This window comes from Mustelus asterias, chromosome 8, assembly GCF_964213995.1.
Source record: "Mustelus asterias chromosome 8, sMusAst1.hap1.1, whole genome shotgun sequence".
Classification (NCBI taxonomy): Eukaryota; Metazoa; Chordata; class Chondrichthyes; order Carcharhiniformes; family Triakidae; genus Mustelus; species Mustelus asterias.
In genome coordinates this window covers 89,027,666-89,040,556 of record NC_135808.1, presented here as the reverse complement: position 1 = coordinate 89,040,556, position 12,891 = coordinate 89,027,666, and the positions used below count along the sequence as shown (strand labels likewise).

General features: G+C 46.9%; 1 protein-coding gene across 1 annotated transcript in view; it reads left to right on the top strand.

Annotated features, from left to right (window-relative positions):
• The window catches only part of negr1 (neuronal growth regulator 1), a 531,576-nt gene that overhangs the window by 416,145 nt on the left and 102,540 nt on the right, over window positions 1–12,891 (top strand). Inside the window, exon 4 of the mRNA XM_078219382.1 lies at window positions 436–570. Within this exon, the coding sequence (XP_078075508.1) occupies window positions 436–570 (135 nt within the window). The remainder of the gene's footprint in view (window positions 1–435; window positions 571–12,891) is intronic.

Sequence of the window (12,891 nt, the reverse complement as noted above, 5' to 3'; positions counted from 1 at the left end):
TGCACATGCAAATAAACAAGTCCATATAATGGGTAACATGGCAAAGACCTCCTGAGAAAAGAAAATCTATTTTGTTGTCAGTGCATTTAGTTGATGTGAGATTAGCTGATGTGTACAAGACTCTAAAAATGGAGTAAATCATGGTTGTTGAAGGGTCAGTGAACTCAATTATAGAAATAGTTGAGGGGCTGACAATGTTCACAAGGTTTAAAAGATATGTACAAGGAGCATATTTATACCCACCTTGTTATAGATGTATAATAGTGCTTGTTTTTCAATTTAAAATGTCCCTTGTCTCTCTCCGGTCAGTCAATAAATTACACTAATAATTTTACATGATTCTATTAAAGTACACAAAACAAAGTATCAATTTCACATTATAAGTCATGCAGTCAAATAGATTCTGATCTTTTAACACTGTGTTATTACTTTCAGCGAAAGACTTTGACAGTGAAGGTGAATACCTTGAGATTACTGGCATTACTCGGGACCAAGCTGGAGACTACGAATGTCTCGCAAACAACGACGTGTCTTCTCCAGATACACGAAGAGTCCACATTACAGTCAATTGTAAGTTGCCTTTTAAAGAATGCTGTTCATTTAGAAAGTCAATTGACATAGGTGTTTGTGCCAAACACAGAAAATACTAGTAAGCATCTGAAAAATAAGGAAAAGTTAACAATTTTAAAATAAAAACAAATTACTGCGCATCTGAAACCAAAAGAGAAAATGCTGGAAAATCTCAGCAGGCCTGGCAGCATCTGTAAGGAGAGGAAAGAGCTGACGATTTGAGTCCAGATGACCTTGTGACAAAGCTCTGACAAAGGGTCCTCTGGACTTGGAACGTCAGTTCTTTTCTCTCCTTACAGAGTTAACAATAAGGCGGAACCTGGAACCAGCTCTGACAAAGGATTTCATCCATATCATGAACTAATATTTTTCTTTCAGATGTTAACTGCCCTGTTGTGTTCATTTATCAGTTTCTGTGTATTTTTCTTGGAAAAGCGTTTCCTGCTCTTAATTCAAATTTATAGCATTTGTGTTTTGTTTTAAAGCTCTACTCTGTATTTATGTTTTATTTCCTTGAAGTCTAAATTTGCCTCATGGTACAAATTGTATTGGCATTGTACCATTAACATGTAAAACATCCCAAGATGCTTCACTGGATGTTGTCATAAGACATTTGACACCGAGCTACATGGAATATTAGGGCAGTTGGTCACCGAGGTAGCTTCTCAAGGCTGTCTTAATGGAGGAAAGAGAGCGAGACAGGATTAAGGAGGCAATTCGAGAGCTTAGAGCCTCAGCAGCTGAAAGCATGGGCACCAGTGGTAAAACGATTAAATCGGGGACGTGGAAAAGGCCAAGATTGAAGGAATACTTTTATTTCAAATAATTATAGGATTGGTGGCAGTTGCAGAAATAAAGTGGGTCCAGGTAATGAGGAATTTGTAAACAAAGGTGGGAATTTAAAAATTGAGCCATTGCTTAATGGAAAATAAATGTGAGAGAGCATTTGAATGATGGGTGAATGACACTGGACTGCAGAGTTTAGAAACTCAATGAGTTCAGTAATAGTCTTTAGGGAAAGAAATCTGCCTGCCCTTGCCCGGTCTGGCCTGCACATGACTCCAGACCCACAGCAATCTGACCTTTGAAATAGCCTAGCAAGCCGCAATAAAAGATTGAATAAGAATTAAACCAGACACCACGTGGCACTCGCCGAGGCATCGGACATGAGAAAAACAGATTCAGCCCAGCTGTCCACGTGGGTTGCCACAGTTCAGGAAGGTGACTCATCATCATATTCTTAATGGCTATTAAAGATGGACAATAAATACTGGCTGTGCAAGCAAAACTCCCATCCCATGAGCAAATTTTTAAAAAGATAGCGAGGAGAAGCCAGAATATTAAAATTTTGGGTTTACAGAACTTTGGTCAGACTCCGGCTGGAGAACTGCATCTAGCTACTGTCCACCTCAGGAATATTGCATGGCTTTGGAAGGATTACAGCACAGATTCACCACAGAAATACCATGACTTAAAGGGTTAACTTAGGACAAGAGGTCACTCAATGGGGAGGAGCTGGCATCATGGTATTGTCATGGACACAGGGCAAGATCTGGAGACCCGGGTTCCAATCCCACCTTGGCAGATGCTGAAATTTGAATTCTATACAAATCTGGAATTGTCGATTATCATAAAAACCCATCTGGTTCATTAATGTCCTTTAGGGAAGGAAGTTTTCTCTGGCCTACATGTGACTCCAGATCCATATCAATGTGGTTGACTCTCAAATGCCCTCTGAAATGGAAGACAGTAAGGGACGAGTATTAAATGCTAGTCCATGGCGGGGTTCAGCACTGGGAAACCCATGATCAGAAGATCCCGCCTGCGAGAACAGCCAGAAAATCTGACCAGAGTCATAAAATTCGAGTTAGGTCATTCAGGAGTGAAATTAGGAAAGGCTTTTTCACACAAAGGAAAATGGAGATCTGGAGGCTGGGACTTTTGGGTTAATTGAAATTTTCAAGTCTCAGATCAGCAAGTTTTTATTAGGTAATTTAACAAAGGATGTGAATCAGGGCAGTAAATAAAGATGAAGTGCAAATCAACCATGAACTTTCTGAAGAACTGAACAGTTTGAGGAGCTGAATGGCATTCCCATGTTTAATGTTCCTGATCATCTCTTTTGTCCATATTTTCCTCCACTGTCTCCCCTCTCCCTCCCTTCCTCTCTCCATCTCCCTTCCCCATCCCTCCTTTTTTCTCTTCCTTCTCTGCACACTCCTTTCCTGTCCCCTCTTTTATATGAACTTATAAAAAGGAGCAGAAATACACCATACGGCCCCTCGAGTCCACTTCACCCATTCAGTGCTGACCTTCAGCCTGAACTACACTTTCCTTTCCTCTGCAGCCATCACCCACGGATCCCTGTCACACCCCCACCATTCCCCAAATCCCTTGATTCCCTGAGAGATCAAAACTCTGCCTGTTCCAGTCTTGGATACTCCATCGTTGAGTATTTTCCTGATTCTCCGGGATAGATCATTTCAAAGATTCACAATGCACTGAGTGCAAAAATTTCTCGAAATAACTAACCCTTTGTCCTGAGACTGTATCCTAGATTCCCAAGCAGAGAAAAACAACATCTTGTATGTTCCAAAGACATAACCTATCTATTCTTCGAAACGTCATCTGCCTCCTTTCTCTGTTTCCTCTTCCCTATTGCTCTGCTTTACTCTAATTATCACTTAGATTTCTGCCCTTGTTTGGAACCTGATGATTGGATTAAGAAACAGGAGCAGAGAGAGGGAGCAAGAGGCAGAATCAGAGTGAGAGAAAGGAGCAGAGCGAGAATCAGACAGAATCAGAGAGAGAGGAGGAGTGCATCAGAGAGAAAGGTGAGTGCATCAAAGAGAGAGGAGTGTGCCAGAGAGAGAGGAGGAGCGCGCCAGAGAGAGAGGGGGAGTGCGCCAGAGAGAGAGGGGGAGTGCGCCAGAGAGAGAGGGGGAGTGCGCCAGAGAGAGAGGGGGAGTGCGCCAGAGAGAGAGAGGGGGAGTGCGCCAGAAAGAGAGAGGGGGAGTGCGCCAGAGAGAGAGAGGGGGAGTGCGCCAGAGAGAGAGAGGGGGAGTGCGCCAGAGAGAGAGAGGGGGAGTGCGCCAGAGAGAGAGAGAGGGGGAGTGCGCCAGAGAGAGAGAGAGGGGGAGTGCGCCAGAGAGAGAGAGAGGGGGAGTGCGCCAGAGAGAGAGAGAGGGGGAGTGCGCCAGAGAGAGAGAGGGGGAGTGCGCCAGAGAGAGAGAGGAGCAGTGCGTCAGAGAGAGAGGGGGGAGTGCGTCAGAGAGAGAGAGGGGGAGTGCGTCAGAGAGAGAGAGGGGCAGTGCGTCAGAGAGAGGGGGAAGTGCGTCAGAGAGAGAGAGGGGGAGTGCGTCAGAGAGAGAGGGGGGAGTGCGTCAGAGAGAGAGGGGGGAGTGCGTCAGAGAGAGAGAGGGGGAGTGCGTCAGAGAGAGAGAGGGGGAGTGCGTCAGAGAGAGAGAGGGGGAGTGCGTCAGAGAGAGAGAGGGGGAGTGCGTCAGAGAGAGAGAGGGGGAGTGCGTCAGAGAGAGAGAGGGGGAGTGCGTCAGAGAGAGAGAGGGGGAGTGCGTCAGAGAGAGAGAGAGGGGGAGTGCGTCAGAGAGAGAGAGAGGGGGAGTGCGTCAGAGAGAGAGAGGGGGAGTGCGTCAGAGAGAGAGAGGGGGAGTGCGTCAGAGAGAGAGAGGGGGAGTGCGTCAGAGAGAGAGAGGGGGAGTGCGTCAGAGAGAGAGAGGGGGAGTGCGTCAGAGAGAGAGAGGGGGAGTGCGTCAGAGAGAGAGAGGGGGAGTGCGTCAGAGAGAGAGAGGGGGAGTGCGTCAGAGAGAGAGGGGGGGAGTGCGTCAGAGAGAGAGAGGGGGAGTGCGTCAGAGAGAGAGAGGGGGAAGTGCGTCAGAGAGAGAGAGGGGGAGTGCGTCAGAGAGAAAGGGAGGGAGTACGTCAGAGAGAGAGAGGGGGAGTGCGTCAGAGAGAGAGGGGGGAGTGCGTCAGAGAGAGAGAGAGGGGAGGAGTGCGTCAGAGAGATAGTGGGGGAGTGCGTCAGAGAGAGAGAGGGGGAGTGCGTGAGAGAGAGAAAGGGAGAGTGTGAGAGAGGGGGGGAGTATGTCAGAGAGACAGAGGGGGGGAGTGTGTCAGAGAGAGAGGGGGGTAGAGTGTGTCGGAGAGAGAGAGGGGTGTGTGTCAGAGAGGGGGGGAGGGAGTGTGAGAGAGACAGAGGCCATGATTCTCCTGAATAAGGATTAATTGTCCATGCCGGTGGGAAGACGGAACCTCGGATCCTTCCTCTGCAGCCTGTCAACAGCAGAGGGGCAAAGGGCCACAGGACCTACCTCCTTGACCCCACCCAGAGCCCCAGGCACCAGGCCAGGGGACAGTGCACTGTGGGCATTTCCAAAGTGTGTGGCCTGAAGGGGGGCCTGTAAGAAAGCCCTTTCGCTGCTGATCTCGCTAGGGAGGCAGGTGAATGAAGAGAGATAATTGTATCGAGCTTCAAGCCTATTAATATATTAACTGGCCGATCTGAATATTTATCGGGTTCCCATCCACCTGCAAGAACCCGATCGGGGCCAGCAAGGCACCCGATGAGAAACGCGTTTTCTGCTCAACGCCCAATTCTCCAGGTCATCGTGATCCTCACCCAGAGCTAACAAACCTGGTGAATTCTCCCCCAGAATCAGAGAGAGAGAGTGAGCAAGGCAGGAGTCTGGGTGAGGGAGGCAGGAGTCTGAGTGAGGGAGGCAGGAGTCTGAGTGAGGGAGGCAGGAGTCTGGGTGAGGGAGGCAGGAGTCTGAGTGAGGGAGGCAGGAGTCTGAGTGAGGGAGGCAGGAGTCGGAGTGAGGGAGGCAGGAGTCGGAGTGAGGGAGGCAGGAGTCGGAGTGAGGGAGGCAGGAGTCGGAGTGAGGGAGGCAGGAGTCGGAGTGAGGGAGGCAGGAGTCGGAGTGAACGAGGCAGGAGTCGGGGTGAGGGAGGCAGGAGTCGGAGTGAGGGAGGCAGGAGTCGGAGTGAGGGAGGCAGGAGTCGGAGTGAGGGAGGCAGGAGTCGGAGTGAGGGAGGCAGGAGTCGGAGTGAGGGAGGCAGGAGTCGGAGTGAGCGAGGCAGGAGTCGGAGTGAGCGAGGCAGGGGTCAGGGTGAGGGAGGCAGGAGTCGGGGTGAGGGAGGCAGGAGTCGGGGTGAAGGAGGCAGAAGTCGAGGTGAGGGAGGCAGAAGTCGAGGTGAGGGAGGCAGGAGTCGGGGTGAGGGAGGCAGGAGTCGGAGTGAGGGAGGCAGGAGTCGGGGTGAGGGAGGCAGGAGTCGGGGTGAGGGAGGCAGGAGTCGGGGTGAGGGAGGCAGGAGTCGGAGTGAGGGAGGCAGGAGTCGGAGTGAGGGAGGCAGGAGTCGGAGTGAGGGAGGCAGGAGTCGGAGTGAGGGAGGCAGGAGTCGGGGTGAGGGAGGCAGGAGTCGGAGTGAGGGAGGCAGGAGTCGGAGTGAGGGAGGCAGGAGTCGGAGTGAGGGAGGCAGGAGTCGGGGTGAGGGAGGCAGGAGTCGGAGTGAGGGAGGCAGGAGTCGGAGTGAGGGAGGCAGGAGTCGGAGTGAGGGAGACAGGGAGAATCAGAACAGGTTTGAACTTGCCATCTCCAATGCACCAGGAAATTCGATCAGTTTATTTTAAATACAGAGTTGGATGAGAACAGAACTCTACTGTTTGTAGAAAGATCTCCGTGCTGGCGATTCACTATTTTGGGAACTAGTTTGTTTTTGGACCTGTTCCAAATATGTATATCCCAGGGAACATCCTGCAGAGTTCTATTTATTTATGCTTCAGGCCATCCTGGAGGCTGATGCGGAGAAGCTGGGTTGTTGGTACTCAGCATAACAGAAGTTTTCCCCACCTTCAACATCTCCAGATCTGCCTTCGGGCGAATCAGAAATGATAATCTATACATATGGAAAATTAAAGAGAATAGTACTACCAGAGACAAACATTTCAGTGCTATTTCTGGGCAGATTGAACTGGTTTTAATTTTTCTGCAAAATGTTTACTGCTTCCCATTTGGACAGAAGAGCAACACTTGCTGCAGATAATTCAAGTGGAGAACAGGTTTCTCAGATACAACGATGCTGAAAATGAAGGGTGTCATTCAACAGTGCTGTCAAGTGGCACTTACTCACCAATCACCTGCTAACCAATGCCCTGTTGGTGTTGCGCCAAGGCTACTCAGCTCCTGACTTCATTATAGCCTTGGTCCACATGTGCCAGGCAATGACCATCTCCAACAAGGGACAATCTAACCATCTCTCCTTGGCGTTCATTGGTATTAACATCACTGAATCCCCCACTATAACATCTTGGGGGTTACCATTGGTGAAAAACTGAACTGGACCAGCCATATAAACGCTGTGGCTACAAGAGCAAGTCAGAGGCTGGGAAGTCTGGAGCAAGTAAACTCACTTACTGACTCCCCAAAGCCTGTCCACCATCTACAAGGCACAAATCAGGAGTGTGATGGAAATCTCTCCACTTGCTTGGATAAGTGTAGCTCAAACAACACTCAAGAACTTGACACCATCCAAGACAAAGCAGCCTACTTGATTGGTACTGCATTAATCACCTTGGCATTTAGTTCCTCCAACATCAATGCACAGTGACAGCAGTGTGCACCATACACAAGATGCACTTTGACAACTTACCAAAGTTTATTTGACAGTATCTGTGGAGAGAGAGTAGAGCTAAAGTGTTGAGTCTAGATGACCCTTCGTCAGAGCCAATATTATCACTGAAGTTCTGACGTTGGCTCTACTCTCTCTCCACAGATGCTGTCAGACCTGCTGAGATTTTCCAGCACTTTTCTGTTTTTGTTTTATTTGACAGTACTTTTGAAATCTGCAACCTCCACTGGCTAGGTGAATAAAGTGATGATGTGGAGATGCCGGCGTTGGACTGGGGTAAGCACAGTAAGAAGTCTCACAACACCAGGTTAAAGTCCAACAGGTTTATTTGGTAGCAAATACTATAAGCTTTCGGAGCTTATTATCCATCTGACGAAGGAGCAGTGCTCCGAAAGCTTATGGTATTTGCTACCAAATAAACCTGTTGGACTTTAATCTGGTGTTGTGAGACTTCTTACTGTGTTTAGGCGAATAAAGACATGGGAACACCACCACCTGCAACTTCCCATCCATATCACACATCATCCTTCCTGGGAACTATGTTGCTGTTCCTTAATCGGAGTTGCATTAAAATCCTGGAAGTTCTTTCTTAACAGCACTGTGAGCATACCCACACCACAGAGACTGGTTCAAGAAGACAGCCCAGTTCCACCTTCTCAAGGGCAATTAGAGATGGACAATGTGCTGAGTTTGGCAGTGATGTCCACAACTCATGAATGATTAAAAAGTCACCTGAACCAGTAGTTCTTCGTGTTATGAGTTTTTGAAGTCATATTCAACTTTTTTGCCTGATTATGCCGTGCCTGTCACTTTAGCTAAAGTTTAGTACATGACCTTAGAATTAATATATGTTTTACATACTGTTTTGTGAGAGATGTTGCCACCAATATTAGTAATCGTGATCTCTTGATCTCTGACACATCTTCACTGAATCACATCCCATCACGTTTTATTTCTGCCTCAGCCTGATCCACCTGTGCAGCAAAGAAATTGGGCCTGTACCCAAAACTGACAGGAAGCCAACAAAACTGACTGCTGTGGTACAAGGCCTGATCATAATTTGGATCCAACCTCATTTACATTAAATTGATGGGCTGACAACTCCAATCAGGGGCTGACACTGCGGAAATCCGGTGCTGGGAGACGCTATCGGGGCGTGACGCCCAGCGCGGATCCCGCGCATCGGATGCCGCTTGAATCTTCTGGTCCACTGCGCAGCGGGATGGGAGAATCGCCCCCTGGATCTTTTCCTCTTCTCCGTAAAACTAACACGAAGGTTGGCTGTCTGTAGAGCACACACAGTCGGTTGCTCTTTAATAGAGTCATTTCACACATGTTAAAGAGCATGAAAGGAGCAGCCACCATTACAAATTTAATTTGTAGCAGTATAAAATCTAAGGACGTGAGGTGATTTTTGTTTAATAATTTAACTTTGACCATCAATCAACTGCATTTCTTGAGGGCACTTCATTAATTTAGAGACAATTGGCAACTATGATCCTTGTTGCATAATAACCTGACCAATTTTATCTCAGAGGCTGAATGCATAAATGGGAATGCTCCCACCATAGTGCAAACCAACAAAAAATAATCTGGCTTGTTGTATACCAAGCTGAGTTGAAATTTTAAATCACTTGAAGTGATGAGTGTTGCCAGTATCTTTTTAAATGCCACTTGAACGCTAATGAGATTGAAATAATTCAGTTCTGAATACTGAGGAGAGCAATGATTCATCTGGGACGACAACCAGAACCAGGTCCGTGGCACCACGGTTGGCACAGCTCCACAGGGGTCACAAAGACAGATCAATAGGGATAGGTGAGTTGATAGTTAGGGGAATAATTAGCCGTTTCTGTGGCTGCAAAGGTGAATCTAGGATGGTGTGTTGCCTCCCTAGTGCCAGGATCAAGGATGTCACTGAGGGGAGACAGAGGCAGACTTACATTTTACACGCTATGCCTCCGTGAAAAAAATTATTTATTAAACATGAAAAGTTTAACAATAATACAGTACTCTTTCTGTCCCGATTATCCTCACAAATCTACACAGATCTTAAGGAAAACACGGATTACAAAATATATCTAATGCTACAATGTTCTCAGTAAATACACAGTTCCTGTAACTCAACAGGCTAACTATGGTCAGACCACACCTCTCTCTGAAACCAAGTGGCAGATGCCAGCTACCCAATCGAGCTTCTGTGGATTTCTCCTCAAATGCCCCCAGATGATTATTACACTGTGAGCCAACTAATCTCCGTGCACTCCGTTTCCCCACAAGTATTTCCAAACTCCACTCGCAAAAAGACACAAGGTAAAATCTGCCTTCCCTCAACTCTTTCCAGCAAGGATCCACTTCCAGGATTTTCAACTCTTGGTTCAGTATTCCTTTGTCTTGAATAACCACAAGCTTTGAAATTTTCACACAATCTCTCAGGGACCCAGTCACCAATTACTTCACAATTGCTTCACCCTTTACTTCACATGCTGTCCTTAGATATCATCAATCTATAGGTTTACTTCTTATCTTTCTGGCTCTTCATTAGCCACCTTCACCAGACCTTCACTTTTAAGCTCCGACTTTAATTTGAATGAAGAGTACCCTGTTCCAATTCTTCTGTTCTTTTGACTTCGAACTTCTCTTTTCATTCCTTGGTTTATAGAACTAACTGCCCTTTAGTTCTTCTGGGACTTGCTTTCTTTTCATTACTCAATTATTCTGCTTCTGGCACAGCTCAGAGAGCTGTTCTTGTTCTAGCTGCTAAGCTCCTTCTGTCTGGGTCCAGTGAAGTGAAACTAAAAACACCAGCTGTTTTTCCCTAAAAGTGGCCCCTGGTTGCTAAGCAACAGTTCATTCATTCTCCAAGCTCTTGTTTACCTTTCATGTCATAAACTCTCTAAGCACAATACAGACACAGCTTAAAATGAAACCAAAAACCTCGATACATGCGAACACATATGTTTAATATGAATCTAACTAGAATTATACCTCTTCTTACACTGAAACACTGAATTAAATCCACTTAAATTTATAGTTTATTTCTAATATCCACCCCCCCTGCCCCCTCCAAGGGTGAGGAGTTTGCACGTTCTTCCCCTGTCTGCATGGGTTTCCTCCGGACAATCCCACAGACCAAAGATGTGCAGGTTAGGTGAATTGGCCATGTTAAATTGCCCCTTCATGTCCAAAGATGTGTAGGTTAACTGGATTAGCCATGGCAAATGCACGAGGTTACAGGGATAGAGCGGAGGGGAGGGCTTGAGTGGAATGCTCTTTCAAAGAGTTGGTGCAGACAAGATGGGCTGAATGGCCTCTTTCTACACTGTAAGTATTCTATGGGAATACAAGAGTAGATCACCTAAAACTACCTCTGCTCCCTCATAGAATTTAAAGAGAAACCAAATAAGATGCATCTAAAAATATTGAGGGAAATGAGAGTGGAAATTACGCAGGCACTGGCCATAATTTTTCATGATGTGGAGTTCCACTCCACCTGACGAAGGAGCAGCGCTCCGAAAGCTAGTGGCATTTGCTACCAAATAAATCTGTTGGACTTTAACCTGGTGTTGTTAAACGTCTTACTGTATTTACCCCAGTCCAACGCCGGCATTTCCACATCATGGGGGAGGTGCCAGAGGACTGGAGAACAGCCAATGTGGTTCCGTTATTTAAGAAGGGTTGTAAGATAATTCAGGGAATTTAAGATCAGTGAGTCTCACATTAATGGTAAGGAAACTATTGTCGGGAAAATTCTGAAGGAGAGCATCTGTCTCCATTGGAGAGTTTAGGCTTGATCAGGGATGTTCAGCATGGCTTCGTCAGAGGGAGGTCATGCCTAACAAATTTGATTACATTTTTTGAGGTAGTGACCAGGTGGGTAGATGAAGGTAATGCAGTCGATGTAGTTTATATGGATTTCAGCAAAGCCTTTGACAAGGTCCCATATTGGAGAATTATAATGAAGGCAAATGCACATGGGATATAATTTGATAAAATGGATTCAAAATTGGCTCAGTTGTAGGAGACAGGGAGTGATGACAGAAGGCTGCATTAGTGACTGGAAGCCAGTGTCCAATGGCATACCACAGGGATCTATGCTGGGTCCCCTATCATTCATCATTTATATAAATGACATTGATGACTTTGTGGGGGCTAGGATTAATAAGCTTGCAGATGACACAAAGATTAGCCGGATGGTTAACAGTGAGGTTGAGTGTTATGGGCTACAAGAAGATGTAGATGGGGTGGTTAAATGGGCAGATAAGTGGCAGATGGCATTTAACCCTGAAAATTGTGAGGTGATACACTCTGGAAGAAGCAATTTGACAAGGAAGTATTCAGTGAACGGCCATGGGAAGTTCTGTGGAACAAAGAGACCTTGACATGTTTGTCCATAGATCTCTGAAGACAGAAGGGCATGTTAGTAGGGTGGTGAAAAGGCAAATGGGACACTTGCCTTTATCATTCGAGGCAGAGATTACAAAAGCAGGGAAGGCATGTTGGAGTTGTATAGAACTTTGGTGAGGCCACAGCTGGAGTACTGTGTGCTGTTCTGGTTGCCGCATTATCGGAAGGATGTGACTGCACTGGAGGGGGTGCAGAGGAGATTCACCAGGATGCTGCCTGGGATGGAACATTTAAGTTATGAAGAGAGGTTCCATAGGCTGGCTTTCATTGGAACAGAGAAGACTGAGGGGTGACCTGATCAAGGTGTACAAGGTTATGAGAGACATGGACAGAGTGGATAAGGAGCAGCTGTTTCCCTTATTTGAAGGGTCAGTCATGAGGGGACAAAATTTCAAGGTGAGGGGCAGGAGATTGGGGTGGGGGGGGGGGGGGGGGGCGGGGGGGCGATGGGGCTGGGGCTGGGGCTGGGGCTGGTGGTGTGATGAAAAAACTTTTCACCCAGAGAATAGTGACGGTCTGGAATGCGCTGTCTGGGAGGGTGGTAGAGGCAAGTTGCCTCAGATCCTTTAAAAAGTACCTGGATGAGCATTTGGCAGGTCATCCATTGACACTGTCTCCACTTTCCGCTGCCTCAGCAAAGCAGCCTGCATAATTAAGGGCCCCACGCACCCCAGACATTCTCTCTTCCATCATCTTCTGTCGGGAAAAAGATACAAAAGTCTGAGGTCACGTACCAAAAAACTCAAGAACAGCTTCTTCACTGCTGCTGTCAGACTTTTGAATGGACTTACCTTGCATTAAGTTGATCTTTTTCTACACCCTAGCTATGACTGTAACACTGCATTCTGCACTCTCTCGTTTCCTTCTGTATGAATGATATGCTTTGTCTGTATAGCACGCAAGAAACAATACTTTTCACTGTATACTAATACATGTGACAATAATAAATTCAATCAAAGAATATACATGGGCCAAGTACTGGTAAATGGGATTAGGTGGGAGGTCAGGTGTTTCTCACATATTAGTGCAGACTCGGTGGACCAAAGTGCTACTTCTGTACTGTTTGCTTCTATAATTCTAGACATTACAAACAATTGTTTGGGCTGCTGCCCCACATTCTGACCATGCACCACAATCCCCATTCCCCAGCCTTCCTGAGACTCTCCCGAAATTTCCTTTCCCCTAACAACATATATTGCTGACAGCCAGGTGACTCCCAAGTGCCTGAACTTAGACCTCCAGATCCAAGCAAGCTGCATCTAGACTCCT